General features: G+C 46.8%; 1 protein-coding gene across 2 annotated transcripts in view; it reads left to right on the forward strand.

Annotated features, from left to right (window-relative positions):
• The window catches only part of MAPKAPK5 (MAPK activated protein kinase 5), a 19,372-nt gene continuing 3,191 nt past the window's right edge, over window positions 1-16,181 (forward strand). Inside the window, exons 1-13 of one of the 2 annotated variants that reach the window (XM_063415645.1) lie at window positions 1-463; window positions 4,237-4,310; window positions 5,192-5,267; window positions 6,087-6,184; window positions 7,167-7,275; window positions 9,075-9,164; window positions 9,719-9,814; window positions 10,824-10,904; window positions 12,211-12,398; window positions 14,242-14,362; window positions 14,887-15,017; window positions 15,583-15,704; window positions 16,000-16,104. In XM_063415645.1, the coding sequence (XP_063271715.1) occupies window positions 428-463; window positions 4,237-4,310; window positions 5,192-5,267; window positions 6,087-6,184; window positions 7,167-7,275; window positions 9,075-9,164; window positions 9,719-9,814; window positions 10,824-10,904; window positions 12,211-12,398; window positions 14,242-14,362; window positions 14,887-15,017; window positions 15,583-15,704; window positions 16,000-16,104 (1,327 nt within the window). In that variant the 5' untranslated portion in view covers window positions 1-427. The remainder of the gene's footprint in view (window positions 464-4,236; window positions 4,311-5,191; window positions 5,268-6,086; window positions 6,185-7,166; window positions 7,276-9,074; window positions 9,165-9,718; window positions 9,815-10,823; window positions 10,905-12,210; window positions 12,399-14,241; window positions 14,363-14,886; window positions 15,018-15,582; window positions 15,705-15,999; window positions 16,105-16,181) is intronic. The other variant, XM_063415646.1, reaches the window with a different exon arrangement.

Here is a 16,181-nt window from a genome sequence, read left to right on the forward strand (position 1 = left end):
GCTTTGCCTTTCCCGTCGCTCTTTTGGAGCTGCCGCCAGCCGCCTGCAAACCGCGCCCGCGCCGTGGCGGCGGCTCCCAAAACCCCGCGGCGGGCGCGGAGCGGGCGCGGCGATCCCGCTCCGTCCTCCCGTGAGCGCCGCGGCGGCGGCGGCGGGGCTGCGGCGGGGCGCGGCGGCCGGCGGGGCTGCCCGGCGCGGGGTGCCGGCGATGTCCGGGTCCCGGGCGGCTCCTCCCGGTTGAGCGGCGGCTCCGCGCGGGCCCCGCGCCCTCCCCGCGCCGCGGGGTCCGGCACCCGCGGCCCGCCCGGCCGGGCATGAGGCGCAGCGGCGGCGGCACAAAGGCTCCTCCGGGGCTGCGCGTTGCCTGACGCGGCCCAGCGCCCCCGGGCCCCGCCGTGCCCGGCGGCTCCCGCGGCCCCGCGGGACGATGTCGCAGGATCACGACATGGACAAGACGATCAAGGTTGGCGGGAGCCGCCGGGGAGGGCAGGGGGACGCCGGGCTGGGGTCGCCGGGTCACGGTGCCCGATTTTGGGGTTTTTGCCACAGCCGGGGGCCGGTGTGGAAAGCTGAGGGTGTTTGTTCTGCGCGGGGGGCGAGGCGGAGGAGCCACAAACCGAGCAGCCCAACTAGCCAAACTTTTTGCTGTTTATACGTTTTAACAAACAAAGGAATTAGTGCTCCTTGGCTACAAGTTGTGCAGTTCTCTTATTAATTAGTGTTCTAGTGGGTAATGATTCTCTCATTTCGCATGTTAATTAGCGCCTCGCTCGGTCCTGCCCCTCCTTTGGCTGGGGGCGTTTCCTGGCTCGGTGTCTCTGGGCTGGTCACGCTCTGTCCCTGCTGGAATTCCCTTTTTCCCAGTGGAACTGATTCAGCACAGGTGCAAAGTTGGGTTTTTTAGTTTCTTCCTTATCTTGGGGGTTCTGCCCAATGTCCTCATGACCCATAAATTCCACGTTCCTTTTCTCCAAATCCTTCTTCCCAAGCTTTGTTCACCTTTCCTGGCTCTAATGTCACTGCAACACATCAAACCCTAAACCTTATCAAGGCAATTCCACCACCAGGTAATTCGGTTTTCCATCACTCAAAGCTTGTTGGCTGCTCTGTTTCACGGGTTAAATAGTCTTGTTCATCAGGCTTGAAAGCTACAAAATCAAACACCAAGGAACAGCCTCTCCTTGAAGAGAATTCCCCCACATTTTCCAGCAGTCAGAGCCCTGTTTCTGACCCTGTTTCCTGACTCCTTTCCCATTCCCTGCCACTGCTCCCTTTTGCTGATTCTTGGGATGTCAGGCAGCCTTCCCAGAGTTGTGCTCAGCGCTGCTGTGAAAATAAACCAGCTCTGGAGTGTGGGGTTTGTGTGTTTGAACACGTCCAGGGGTCAGGGCTGAGCTCGGGACCCCTCTGTGCCCTGGCTGGGTGCGTTCCCTGTGGGAGGTGGGGAATTCCCTGTTGGGATAAAGGGATGGAAACCAATGTTTTCAAGCTGGGGGTTCTTTACCTTGTGCAATTGATTAAAATTTTGGTTAGAAGGACCTTCAGTCTCATCCTCTTCCACCCCCTCTGTGGGCACAGACACCTTCCACTGTATCCCAAGCATTTTCTAACCTGGCCTTGAGCATTTCCATATTGAAAATTTGTGGGGTTTGCACTGAAACAGCCCAGAGAAAAAGGAAATCTAATGAGGTTTTAACCCTGAGATCAAGTGTCAGGTCTGTTCCCTGTGGTTTTCGTGGCACGCTCCAGGGAAGTAGCCAAACTGAAGGCTTGAGGAAATAAAAGGATTTAAGTATTTCTGTGGTATTTCATGAGAGGGGAAAGCTCCACATCAGAACTCTTGGGGTTTAAAGCTAAAAAGCTGCAGCAGTTGTGGAGTGTTGGGACAGTTCTGTGCTCCTGCTCCTCCCAGTCTGGAGGAGTTGAACCAAAACTCCCTGGGCAAATCCCTGCAATTCTGGGCACAGCCCGAATCTAACTCACAATTTAGTACTTCTGTACTTAATGCTGTTTTTTTTGCTTCTCCAGTCCGTGGTTTAGGTCAGGTTTGGTTGTTTTTGGGTTCAAGGTCTGAGATTCAGGACAGGGATCCACGTTTGGGAGTCGAGGAGAGGCTGAAGGAGCAGGAGGGGAATCCCCCAGGATGTGACGTTTCTCTGGATCCATGGAGTTGGTCCAAGCAGCAGCAGCCTGCTCTCCTTTAACTCACCCTGTGACTCCCAAAACTCCTCATTTCAAACCTTTTTTCCCATCAGTATCCAGTGGAATCATGGAATCAGTGAGGTTGGAAAAGCCCTCTCAGAAGGGGCTGAGCAGTCCCGATGTGTGAGAGCAGCCTGGTGGAAGCCAGGCTGGGAGAGCTCTGGGAATTCTGCTTTTCCAGGCTCTGAGCATCCCAGACTGCTGGGACAGTGCCCAAGCTGTTGGCTGAGGCTTTAGTGGGAGGGAATTTTGCTGCTGGAGAGATCCCAGCTCCACGTGGGTGTGAAACTTTGCTGTAATTCCGGATATTTCACATCATTATCCTCTTTTTCCACTGAAAATTAATGTTAGAAGCAATCAGATGTTTCAGGTTCCTGGAAGTTTGGGGCTGCTGCAGGGAAGGTGATTCCCAGATGTGCCCAGGAATTCCATACCCACGGAATCCAAGCCTTTGTGCTTCCCAGCTGAAACACTTGGATATTTTCAAGCACATTGCTGCTTTTGAAGCATTTCCAGCTGTTTAGGATCAGAATTATGGAATCTTTAAACTTGGAAAGACCCCCAAGGTGGTGGAGCCCAACCTTTCCCTGGCAATGCAGGGAATTCCTGGAGCTGTGGAGGTGGAAGTGATGCTGGGCAGCTCCCAAATCCTGGATTTGGTGTCATTTGTGTTCCTCGACCACTTAATTATTCATTTTAATTTCTGAGTTGTAAAGCTGCTTTGGGATGAAGGTTGGGATCCAAATTTCAAAAGTGCAGGACATGAAATTGTTGCCTTTTTCTGTAAAACAATGGCAAATACACAGAATAGGAAATAGAAATTAAATGCTCGTTAATGCTTTCTTATAATTGTGTTTTCATCTCGCCCTTGGTGCTTTCAGTTCTCTGCAGGTGAATATCAGGAAAATTAAATCAGTTTTTCCCTAGCAGGCTCCTCACAAGTGAAATTATCTGAGTTGAATTGATAAGAAGTTTCTTTGAGCTCCTCCTGAAAACCACAAATTCCTGGGATCCACTGAGAATTCTGCCCCTTTTAAACCCTTTGTGAAACCTCCAGGGCTGGCCTCTTCCATGATTTTTTGGGAATTATTTTTCCTTAAGCTTCCCCAGTGCTGCTGGTGCAGCATCTCCTTTGGCTGTGATTTATCCTGAGCAGAGGCAGGAATTTAATAAAGGAACAAAGGCCCAGCCCAGGGCATCAATCAAAGCTCTGAGCACCGGATTGGATTCACAGCCTGCCCTGGGATGTGGTTAAGCCTGAGAGCACCCAAGCTGTGGCCTAACAAAACCCAGCCCTAGCTGTGTGCATTTGGACAAAAGGAGCCTGGCTCGTTATCAGAAAAATCTAAAATTAATCAAGCAGGGTTTAATTTACAGTGTGATGGTTCCAAAGGTTTGAAACCTGCAATTTTCTGTTTTCTGTGACCAAAAAAAAGCATTTTAATGCTGAAATGGGCTCCTTGTTTCATTGTGATTGATTGTTTGTAGGTAGGGAGCTGGAACTGAGTCAGGGAGAGATGCCCTTGTTACACTTTGGGTGTGAAAAGCACAAAAATCACATTTACTGCTCTCAGTAACCCTGTTTTGACATTCCAGCTGCACAGAAACAATTTTAATCAGGTAAATCATGACAGGAATATTTCTATTTCTATTTCTATTTCTATTTCTATTTCTATTTCTATTTCTATTTCTATTTCTATTTCTATTTCTATTTCTATTTCTATTTCTATTTCTATTTCTATTTCTATTTCTATTTCTATTTCTATTTCTATTTCTATTTCTATTTCTATTTCTATTTCTATTTCTATTTCTATTTCTATTTCTATTTCTATTTCTATTTCTATTTCTATTTCTATTTCTATTTATATTTATATTTATATTTATATTTAATTTTCCTCAGGAAAAGCAAACTCCCCAGCAGGCACTTTCACCCTCAGAACTGCTGAGCTGGGTTTCTTAGGAAAGGCTGTAGTAATTTGATTTATTATGTATTTATTGACTGTGTTTTCTCTCTTCCTGCTCCTTTCTGAACAGGAAACCTCCATTTTAGAGGAATACAACATTAACTGGACTCAGAAGCTGGGAGCTGGGATCAGTGGGCCTGTTAGGTAAGGGAACACTCTGGGATTGCCCCTGACCTTGGAGGAGTCAGTGAGTATTTCACTAAATGGGATAAATTATAAACAAAAAAATGCCTCTGCCCCATGTGGGTTGTGCAGGAAGGGTTTTGTCCTTTTGGGGAATTTGGGAAGGAAAACTTCTCTGTCCTGGCGTGTTCCCGCAGCCAGGCAGGAGCAGGGGTTGACTGTGGAATAACAACAGCAGGAATTCCTCCTGACCCCCTGTCCTTGGCTCCTGCTGCCCCAGCACTGCCCCTTTCCTCCTTTCCCAGATTTTTTCCAGCTCTTCCCATGAGCCCAGGGCAGATTCTGCCCCTGGTTCTGCATCCCAGCCCTGCTCCTCATGGATTTCTAACCCCTGGGTGCTTCCTGGGAAGCAAAAATGCTCCATCAAAGCCTCTCCCCTCAGGGAATGGGAATTTGTGCTGCTGCTCCTGGGTGCTCCCTTTGTCTTTCCCATTGTTTATCTCCCTGTCTGGGTTCTCCTCATCCTTTTCAATAAAACCCCCATTTTGTGCTTTATTCCTTTGGCTGCTTGTTCAAACAGGGGCCCTTTCCTCAGTTGTTAAATGGGGGGAAAAAGGGAGAAAATCAGCCAAAATGAGGATTTCCTTCCCAAACCACTTTATCTGTTCCAAACACTTTATTCATTCCAGCATCACTGGGGGTGCTCAGGTGTGCTTTGGGTTATTTCCATCCAAAATCTCTGAATTTAGAGTGAGAGCTGGGATGTTCCCTGTGTATCCCAGACTGGGGGCATTCCTGGGAATTCCCACATGGAGAGCAAACTCAGAGCTACAAATCAACTGCTTCAGGTGTCTCTTTTTAACCTCTTTGCTGACTGAATGATTTTGTTGCTGTAATACCAGAGTCTGCATGAAAAAATCCTCCCAAGAGCGCTTTGCACTGAAAATCCTCCTCGATCGTCCAAAAGCTCGAAATGAGGTACAGTTCCTGCTTTTCTCTCCAAAAAAACTGCAGTTGTTGGCATGTTTTAAAAATAAAAACCCCACCACCAAACCCCCATTTGCTGGCTGTGCTTCCAGAGATTTATTTATAATTAACTGAGTTGTATTTTAAAGCTGTTCTTCTCCCTGTAATGGAACAGAACCAGTTTGAGAGGGAATTTTGTTTCCATACGTCTCACTCTTGGGTGTCACTGCTCCAAGAATGCTTCAAGTTGTTCTGGAAATGGATTTTTCCATGTGCCAGGAGCTAAAGCAGCTCCTGACGCTGCTTGGGAGTTCCTGAGGTGCCAGACTGTCAGCCTGTGGATTGATGGGCACTCCTCCAAGGTGTTGGGAGTTTAAAGAAGAACTGATTGACCTCGAAGTTTAAGCAACTTCCATTTCTTGTTACTGAGCAAATTCTCCTTTAAAATTCACCTAAAAATCACCTGTGTACGAAAAGCACTGAGACTTGGCTTGATTGAGCAGCCCAGGCAGCTTTAAAATGGGGAAAATTCCTGAATTTGGGACAGGAGTTGATGTTCCAGCTGTTGTGAGTGTTGGAGTGCTTAGCCACGAAAGATTTGGAATTTTAGGGTTTATCCATTCATTTTCTCTTCCAGTTGCACCTACATTACTACTTTAAACCTGGTTAAATTTATGTAAAGAGCTCCAAGAGAGAGGGAGCTTTTCCCAGATCTCTGTGTGTGATTCCATGATCTGTCACAAATTTTGGGGCTGGTCTGGGGAGTTTTGATCTCAGCAGGGCTCAGTGCCCGTCCCTGTGTGCAGTAACAGCTCTTCCCTTCTCTTCAAGGTACGTCTGCACATGATGTGTGCAACACATCCCAATATTGTTCAAATAATTGAAGTTTATGCTAACAGTGTGCAGTTCCCACATGAATCCAGCCCCAGGTAAGATTACATAGGGTGATTCATTCCCACCGCTTGCTTTCCATGTTTAGCCCAAGGTATAGTGGAGTTTGCTTTTTTTGTTGTTGTTGTTTTGGTTTTAATCACAAAATTATTATTTAAAGGGGGTCCCAGGTATAATAATTATCCTGCAGACCAAGCAGCTCTTGTTTTCTTTTTTTTCCCTGACATTTGTGTATTTAAATTATTTTGCCTCCTTCACTCCCTGTTTTGAATGCATCTCCATTTTTTTAGGTTTTCCATTGATTCAATTCTGCATTGTGTGAAAGAGTTGTTTCTAAAAATATGAAATTCAGCCCTGAAAACTCTCAATGCATTGTCATGCTTATAATGAACACAGGAAAACATGGAGCAGAGTGATTTTTTTTTTTGTGCATTATTATATTAGGATAAAAATATTGTCTTCTGATAGGATCTTAGTGGAGAAAATCATCAGAGCTGGGAGAATGAAAGAGCTGAGACCTGTGTGAGGCTCTGGTGTAGCTGATTTTGCTGCGTGTTGGGAACTGGGAGTTAATTCTTGAGGATCTGGCAGCCCTGATCTCCACCTTCCAATTTTTTATCCTTCATAATTATGACAATAAAGCTGTAGATTAAAATAATGAGGGGATGCAGACTGAAAAGCATCCACGTGCTGTGTAATCCTTGAGGGCAGAGCTACCCTTGGAGCATCCATGTGGCTTCCAGCTCCATCCTGGGTGGAGCTGGATGTATCCACGTGGAGTTTGTCCCAGCTGGATGTGGGAGCCCACCAGGAGGAGGAAACTGGAAATTCCTGGCTGCCAGTCACTGGGAGCCAGAAAATCCCGTGGATTTTAGCCTGGAAGGCAAAACGACAGCACCAAAACAGCCCCAAAAGCAGCGTAGAGAAAGCAGTGTTTGTGTGAAATATGCATTCTTAGCTTAGCAATTCTGTTCTCTTTGATGATTTTTGAACGTAACAACATGAAATGCTTTTGAACAGGGCTCGGCTCCTAATTGTAATGGAGATGATGGAAGGGGGAGAGCTCTTCCACAGAATCAGCCAGCACCGGCACTTTACTGAGAAGCAAGCGAGCCAAGTAACAAAGCAGGCAAGTCACCCCCTGTCCCAGCAAATCCATCACGCTCTGGCTAAAGTAGGGACAATTCCTGGGGCTGGAAGGGTGGGAAAAAAGGATTAAAGAAAAGAATCCTCAGTTCTGATCCGATGATCATTGCCTGCTTTGTTATAAGTGACAATGCCGAAGCTTTACTAGGAATAAAGGATTGAAGGTGTGGGCTTGTTCTCTGTGCTTAACGTTGCTTTTCCACACCTGGTCTAGAGATCCCTGCCAAGAGAACTTTGTCATTCCTCTTGTCCTAAAAGTGTTGCCTCCAGCAGGATTCTTGAGCTCTGGAATCTCCGTGACACCGCTGGCATTTCTCTCCTCTGGGCCAGGGGTTTTCAGGCTGGGCTCTGGGCTTGGGCTTGTGGAATTCCTGGAAGATACCAAGGAATGTGTCTGTTCTGATTTTATATCTGTTTGTTCCAGTGTTGTTTTTCCTTCACTGTTTCTCTCCCAGCTCCCTCCTGAGTGCTGTATTTTATAACCTCCACGGTGGTTTCTGCAGGGGGTTTTGGTGTTCATCAGGTTTTTTGTTGCTGGTGGGACTCTCAGAAGGATCTCTGTGGAATTCCCAGTTCCCCTCAGCTGGAGAGAGAATGTTTGAACCTGGGGCAAAAAATTTCCTGTTACTTTTGTGCTTTGATTTCTTTCTAATGAAATGCTAATTGTGCTGGTATTTTTGGTCTCATCCAACAAAGAAATTAGGTGGAAGTACAGAATTATTCTTCACAATTTTTCTGACATCCTTTTGGCTGTTTGATTCTGACATGGTGGGGAATCTTGTAAAACTTTACCAGAAGTCAAGACTTTGATATGAATTCTGTGTGTACACTTGGGTTATTCATGTCTCAAATAACTCTTTGCTTTAATGTCTGTAGAAATGAAGTTTGAAATGTGAAAGTCTCTCTAAAATTCTTTTCTCTAGTGGTTCTTCATCATTGTCTTGTACCCAGGAATGGTTAAAACTTGTCACAGCACTGCCTCATTTTCTCTGGGAATGTGTTTGTATTTATTGCTGAGCTAAATTAGCAGTGAATTAATTCTCTTGTGACAGCAATTTGGAGTTTTTTTAAAGACTCTAAACTTGGGTAGGATCCTACAGAATGCAGCAGGGATATTTCCAAATAAGGGTTGTGAGGCTGTGCCTCATTTCTGTCTCAGGAATGCTGTTTAAATATTTATACTTGGCTTTTCTTTGAATGAATTGCACTTGGAAATGTGCAGTCCCTGGAGCTTTCCTGCCTGGATTGCAGGTTCCTAAAGCATCCTTGGAACAACCTAGGAATGCAATTCTGTGAGATATCCACAGAATGATTAAAGTGCAGGCAGCACCATCCAAAATTAAAGAATAAAACTGCCTGAGGGTTGATGTCCAAGCAGGAACAAGTGCAGTGAGTTATTCCCTGAATCCTGAAGCAAGAACTCGCTGCTGAGTGTTCAGCAGAGTGGAATTGCTGGGCAGGGGCAGCACCCCGGGGCCCTGGCACAGCAGGGAGGGGGCACTGGCACCACCTGCTTCACTTTGGGGGCTCTCAGAGCCTTGAGTTCTCAAACTGAGGTGGTTGGGGAGCCCAGGCCAGCCTGGCTTGTGCTTTCTGTGGGATTCATGTCCCAATTATCACTGCACCACTGCCCAGCAGGGTCAGGCTTGTCCTAGCTGAGACCTCCACCCAAGTGGAGTGAAAATGTTTGGGGTTGGAAATGTCCTTTGTGAAGCTGAAATAAATGTCCAGGCTGCAGGAGGAGGTCGGTGATTGTAGCTGATTTATTGTGCCCTTTTCCAGATAGCTTTGGCTTTGCAGCATTGCCACTCACTAAACATTGCACACAGAGACCTCAAGCCTGAGAATCTCCTCTTCAAGGATAACTCTCTGGTAAGATGAACATTTGGAATTCTTCTGCTTCTGCTGAATTCTGTGAAATGGCACAAGGGTGACTCTCAGAGTAGTGGTAAAAGCACATGAATGTTTTGGTGACAGAATTGAATCACCTGGATGCCCTTGGTGCTTTTCCCTGATCTCCCTGGAGGGCAGCGAGTCCCTGCTGCTGTTGTTTAATAGGAGTCAGGTTCTCCCCCTGAACAGAATCCAGCTCTGCCCCCTCATCAGGATGTTCTGACCCTCTGCCTAGAGGTGCTTTGATAGATCCAAACAATTCTTTGTCCCTCCTGCTCACAACCAGCCTGCAAGGGGCTCGGTGCTTTCCCAGTCCCTGAGGGGGCTGTTCCTGGCCCAGAGCACCCAGAAAAGCAAAACCTCTGCTTGGAAAGGTCAGCTTGTGACCTTTCAGCTGCCTGGTGCAGTGTGAGGGTATAAACACAATGAGCTGGACGTTTGGAAAAGGTGAGGTGAGGACAGGGGGAGAATGATGTGTTAGAAAAGCTGATTTAATGAGATTTGTCTAATGAAGCCTCTTCTCCTTGTTTTAGGATGCACCTGTTAAATTGTGTGACTTTGGGTTTGCCAAAGTAGACCAAGGTGACTTGATGACACCTCAGTTCACTCCTTATTATGTAGCACCTCAGGTAACAACCAGTTCCTGTTCTGGGCTACAGGGGGATCATTTATTGCCTCAGCCTCCACATCCACATCATTTTAACCCCATTTGCTGTCCTGGGAAGGGCTCTGAGTGCAGGAATTTTGCAGGAATCCCTCCACTCTGGAGCTGGAGTGCCACAGGGATCTGTTGGTGAGGCAGATTTCCCAGACTCTGCTCAGCACTGATGGTGGCAATTGGCCTTTAGCTGTATTAAAGCAGCTGGTTTGGAGAAATCCCTGCTTTGTCATCCTTCTTCCAGCTCAGGCTCATTTAGGATTCCATTAAAAGGACTTTGCTGGAACAAAAAGGTTCTGAAAAGGTGGTTGCTCACAAAGGGCAGTGGCAGAGGGTTGGTACCTGGGCACCTTGGCCTGGTCCCCCTGTCATTAATTAAACACAATCTGTAATTACACACAGGCTGCTCTTTGTGCTGCTGCTCTGCCCCCTGTCTCCTGTCCTTTGTGTTGGAGTCCTGGAGAAAATGAAAAGCAGCTGCAGATGGAGATTTAATTGCAGTGCTGGGCAGCCTTTAATCACTGGGAAGGGCAATTCAGAGATCAGAGCATGCCCTGAACATTCCTGCTGAGCTGGAGCCTGCTGGGGCTCCCTGGAGCCCAAACCCACAGCCTGGATCAGGGTTGGGATTTGTTCTGGGAGAGGCAGAAAGGGGCAGCTCTGGAGCTTGGGTTGCCCTCCAAACTCACTTCAGGTTCTGGTTCCAAGCATGGAGGGGTTGGAGGTTCTGAGCAACTGCTTTAATTCAGGCAGAAATGGGGATTTCAGTGCCCTGAAATGTTGTATATTTTAGTATTTTCCCCATGTTGAAAGCTCCAGTCTTTCTTAGGGAGAAGAATTGGAATTTGCTAGTCTTCAGTAGCTGGAATAATTTCATGAATGGAAAATCATCAGGAATCTTTGCCATAGGTTTTGCTGGTTGTGTTGCCTGTTCATGAGATGGATTTTTCCTTGATTGTTTTTATTTCCCCTCTCACCAGGTATTGGAGGCACAAAGAAGACATCAGAAAGAAAAGTCTGGTATTATCCCCACCTCTCCAACCCCTTACACTTACAACAAGGTGAGCTGGGAAACATCTTTAAAAGTCTTCCCCACCCCACTGGTGCTTCTGATAGAGCAAATAATAAAATGCACACTTAGTGCAAACTTAATTAATGATTTGCTAATGAAGGAGCACTAAATATGAACAAGGTTTTGGAGAGAGTAGAACAACCCTGCTGGAGTGAGGCCATGAGGGAAGTTCTTTCACCTCTGTTCAAAGGGAATCTCTTTCCTGCTGCCAGAGTTTCTGGATGTGCAGAGCATTCCTTGTTCAAGCTGTGCCAGAAACTGCTCTGTACCTGGATCTTCTGGAAAACAACCAAGAATTTATTGTGTCACTGCTGGAATCCTGGCAAAGACATAGCAGGAAATGTCCTGAGAGGTCATAATCTTTTTTGGGCATTCCAAAACATTTTCCTCCTTATTATCATCACTGTCTCCTGCTGGCTGAGCAGTGCTTGAACCTCTGGGTGTTCTGAGTGTCTCAATTTCAATTCAGATTATCTGGTTTGTGACCCCAGTGTCAGCATCTGCTCTGATTCCAGCTTTAGGGGTGGTTGTTTATTCCACCCCGTGCCTGAGCAGGTATTTGATGTGCAGTGTTAGCACTTAGTAGCCTCACAGAGAGAGTTTAAACAAATGTTAATTAGTCTGCATCACAAATGAGCCTTCTTCAGGGCTCTGAGTGCCTCTGTCCATCCTGGAGAACCAGGTTGGTGATGGCAGCAGACACTTCTGTTTCTGAACTCTTTAGAATGTGCCAGTTGTGCTTTCAATAGGGAGTTTCTCCTTGCCTGTGTTGTCCCTCTATTTGGGATTTCCCAGGTGGGAGTGATTTTCTTTTGACGTTTCATGTGAAGAATTGCTCTGTGCAGCCCTGGTGGCTTGGGGTGAACAGGGAAGGGTGAACAGACACTGAGAGGCTTCCAGGTGCTCCATGGCAGCCCAGTCCTGCTCCTGGCTCCTTCCTGTCCCCGGCTGTCACCACAGACAGCTCTGATTTAATATCCCTGCTGGTTCCTTTGTTGGATGGTTGTTGTGTTTTCAGTCTCCCGTTGGATTCTTTTGTGGGATTGGGGCAGTAGGATTCAGCCATCCCAAGAGATGCAGTCACACCTCTGCTGTTCCAGACAATTCCCAACCACCTGGAAGCTGCTCGGCTTGGAGCACGGAGCTGCCTTGCTCCCAGCAGCCAGATTTATCCACGGAGGTGGATCTGGAGTAGGAGCTGGGCTGGTTCTGTTCCCTCAGGGAATCACACAGAACTTTTATCACAATTCCCTCACCATTAACTGCTCCCCTGAGTGAGCTTTCCTTGCTTGCAGAGCTGTGACCTGTGGTCCCTGGGGGTCATTATCTACGTGATGCTGTGTGGGTACCCCCCCTTCTACTCCAAGCACCACAGCCGGACGATTCCCAAGGACATGAGGAAGAAGATCATGACGGGAAGCTTCGAATTCCCGGAGGAGGAGTGGAGCCAGATCTCAGAAATGGCAAAGGACATTGTGAGAAAGTGAGTCCACGCAGGAAACTCTGTGCTTGTGTCGAGGAATTGGAATGTTTCAATGTTAAGGGGTTGGAAAAGCACCTGGAAGTGCCTTATCCCAAGGGTTGTTCCTGCAGCAGTGAGGGGATTGTCTGCAGCTCATCCAGCTGACAAATTCTCTGTTACATTCAGCATAAACCAGGTCTGGGAAATGTTTTTCTCCCCCTGCCCAAGTGTTTAATTTTGATGTCTCTTGTAGGGATGAATTGTGTGTTTAGTCTTTAAGGGGAGCACTGAAGGGTTTCAGTATAGCACAACTGGCACAGATTTCCTGGGATAACATTTAAATTCCTGTGAAAATCATGTGCCTTTAATGGGACGTGGTGAATCTGTCCCATAAAGCCCTGTGCACATCATACACAGCCTGAAAAGAGGCAGGAGGATGGAGAGGGAGATTAGGATCTGTCATGAGGTGCCAGACTCAGATAAGGCTTTGCATGGATGTTTTATTCCAAATGCTAATGGAGTGTGTTTTCCATGCAGGGCACATCCCTCAGCTGGGAGTGTTTCAAAGACTTGGTCTGTTTGGGAGCAAGAACGTGGCACTGATTAGGGCTTGACCTCACTTATTTTTGAAAAAGTGACAGGGACTTACTGCCTTTGCATCACCAGAGGAACTGAGGGAATAAAAGCAATATAAATAGAAAAAAAGAACAGTTGGGGAAGTAATTTAAAAGTGTCACTGGCTCCTCGGATGTACTGTAAATTCTCCAAGGATTCACATTGTTTGGAGAGGGTGCTGGGACCTTTTTAGAGCTGTGCAGGAGAGCCCCCAACCTTTCACCAAATTAACTTTTCTTTATACAAAGGTCAGCTCTTGATTCTCACACAGAAACTCCACAGGCAAAAACGTTTCATTGTCTTTTAAAATTCCCATGAAACTCAGCTCTCAGGATGTTGTCACATGGATCCAGGCTGATTTCTGACCTCAGGCTTTTATGAGGGTTTGATAATGGGTTAAGATTTGGAAATTGCATGGAAAAGGAATGCACGTGTGTGGCATCAAAAGTGAATTTAACGTGGCTGGCAGCAAGTGGGGTTTCTGAGCTCCCCCGTGGTGCTGCTGACACTTTGTATAAGTTATTTCCACTTTCTTGGTACATTAGACAGTTGTGCTATGCAGCCAAGAAGCTGATCTGGAGTTGTCTAAGGAAGTGTGACAAGCTCATGGAGTCCTTCCCCTTCTCATTCAGACTTTGGGATGACTTGTCAGCACTCCGTGGAAAATCCTGCTTTTTTTTATTTAGTTGTGCTCATCATGAGAACACAAATTTATCTCCAAATCCTCTTTCCAGGGTTTCATGGAAAATATCGATTTCATGGAGTTTTCAGCAATCTCAGAATAAAGTTGCTTTTTATTTTGAGGAGCTGGAACCAAAGTGTTCAGTACTTGAGGACTTTGCAGTGGGGGAGAGAAGCTGAGGAGTGGCTTGGTGGGAGCAGGGAATCCTGCAAAGTTTCCATGCCCAGTGTCCTTGGAATGAGAGTGAGCTGTGCTGGGGATGAGCTCTGGGAGTGCATTTGCAGTCTGGATTATTTCCAGTTCCTCTGGAAGGTGGTTTCCCACCTGGGAGCAGCAGCTGTGGGATTCAGCAGCACAGGGAACCCCAGGAATGCCTTCAGCACCTTCCTTTGTGCTGGCCGAGCTGTGACAGCATTAAACCACAGCAAGGCTGGGGAGCTGGGACTGATTTTGGGACAGAGTTCTCATTTTGAGCTCATGGAGAAGTTTCTTTTTGGGCCTTTAAAATGCTTAAATGCACTTAAAATCAACAAACCCTTTCTTAGGGATTTATTCTTTCCTCCCCAGGCTGCTGAAGGTGAAACCTGAGGAACGCCTGACCATTGAGGGGGTGTTGGACCATCCCTGGCTCAATTCCACAGAGGCCCTGGACAACATCCTGCCCTCTGCCCAGCTGATGATGGACAAGGTGTGAACAGCAGTTATTTAGTCAGGAATGTTGCACAGGAGAGCTCTGGGATGGGTGAAGGGGTTTTTTTTGATGTGGGGTTTGCAGAAAAGGAGCTTTTCTTCTGCTGTAGGAGAGGCTGAGATCATAGGGAGAAAATGGAAACAGAAATGAAAATGGAAATGTGAAATTTGGGCTTGAAGCAGGTGCTCCCAGGTTGGTGGTAGAAAGCAGAGCCTGAGGAGTGTTCCCTCTTTTTGCCATGTTTTATCCTCACTACAGCAATGACCTCACTAATGAAACAAATGATCCTTGTTTCCTTTAATTTCTACTCAAAGAGGATTTCAGTCAATCTTGTGAGCATGAGAAGGAGATGATCCTTTGTCCTGTTTCTCCCTGGGATATAGTGTCACTGGTTTCAGTTCTAACCATACCTTCCTTCACGCAAACCTGATTTTTCTTGCACATCTCCAAAACAAATCAGATTTTGGTGCCTCTTTTTTGTGCCTATGGCAAACACTGCCCGTGTGTTTTTGTCTTTGCAGGCCATGGTGGCAGGGATCCAGCAGGCTCATGCAGAACAACTTGCAAACATGAGAATCCAGGACCTCAAAGTGAGCCTGAAGCCCCTGCACTCCGTGAACAACCCCATCCTGCGCAAGCGGAAACTGCTGGGGTAACTCCTGGGTTTGGAAGGACAGGCTGGAGCCTGGGGTGGCTGGAAAAGGCTTTGGGAATGGCACAGGCTCGGTTTTGGTGGTTTAACACACTTTTGGTGTTGCTCAGACAAGTAATAGTGGCACAATGTGGTGCCAGTGAGGGCAGGAAGGAGGTTGGACGCTGTTCCTGCATGGAACAGATTCCTTATGGGATGATGGGTCACATGTAAGAAATGTGAAGAAAGAGGAGAAAGAATCCCAAAATCTTTTTTTCTCATCCTGACATTTGTTTACTGAAGAAGTCAGGTAGTCCCCCCTCTCTCTTTGTTCAAGTTAATCTGAAAAATAAGCTCATACATTTTAATATTACCCTTATTTGAAATAATTTAGAGGACTCTTTTTCTTTTTCTCCATACTTAAAATGATCTCATCATACAGGACAAGAATTATAATTAATTCTGAACCTGTCTCCCAGTTTCCCAGAGAGGGAAGGAGCTGTGTTATACTGGAACAGTTACACAACGAGTAACGAGCTTGAGCTGCGCCCAAATTTCCAATTATTTCCTCCTTGTTCTTGTGCAGCACCAAGCCAAAGGATGGTGTTTACATCCACGACCCTGAGAATGGCAGCAACGATTCCAACGTGGCTCTGGAGAAGCTGAGAGATGTGATTGCTCAGTGCATTCTGCCACAGGCTGGTAAAGGTTGCCACTTTTACAAGAATGTTTTATTCCTAAACGTGCAAGACTCTGACTTTGGGTCTGTGTCAGTGGTGAGGAAGGAAGAACAAAGCTCCTGGGCAGCCTCTGAGCTGGGATTTAGGTTCATGTGGAATTTTAGTGACATGCAGAGCTGTTAAAAGAACTTTCAAACAGGAATATTTGGTTTAAAGGCCATTTCCTGGTTTGTGTGGGGTCAGCAGGAAGAACTGCCCAGTTTGCTGAGCCCTGAGTGAGGCACGAGGCCAAACCTCCCGTGTCCCTTTGTTGTCCCAAACAGGAGAGAATGAAGATGAGAAGCTGAATGAAGTGATGCAGGAGGCCTGGAAATACAACAGGGAGTGCAAATTGCTGCGAGACACCCTGCAGAGCTTCAGCTGGAATGGTGAGAATCCCTGCCCTCCCACAGGGAATGCACAGACCTGCTGTGGAAATAACCCCACATTTATTGGATTTGGGCTG

The sequence above is a fragment of the Prinia subflava genome, chromosome 19, assembly GCF_021018805.1.
Source record: "Prinia subflava isolate CZ2003 ecotype Zambia chromosome 19, Cam_Psub_1.2, whole genome shotgun sequence".
NCBI lineage: Eukaryota > Metazoa > Chordata > Aves > Passeriformes > Cisticolidae > Prinia > Prinia subflava.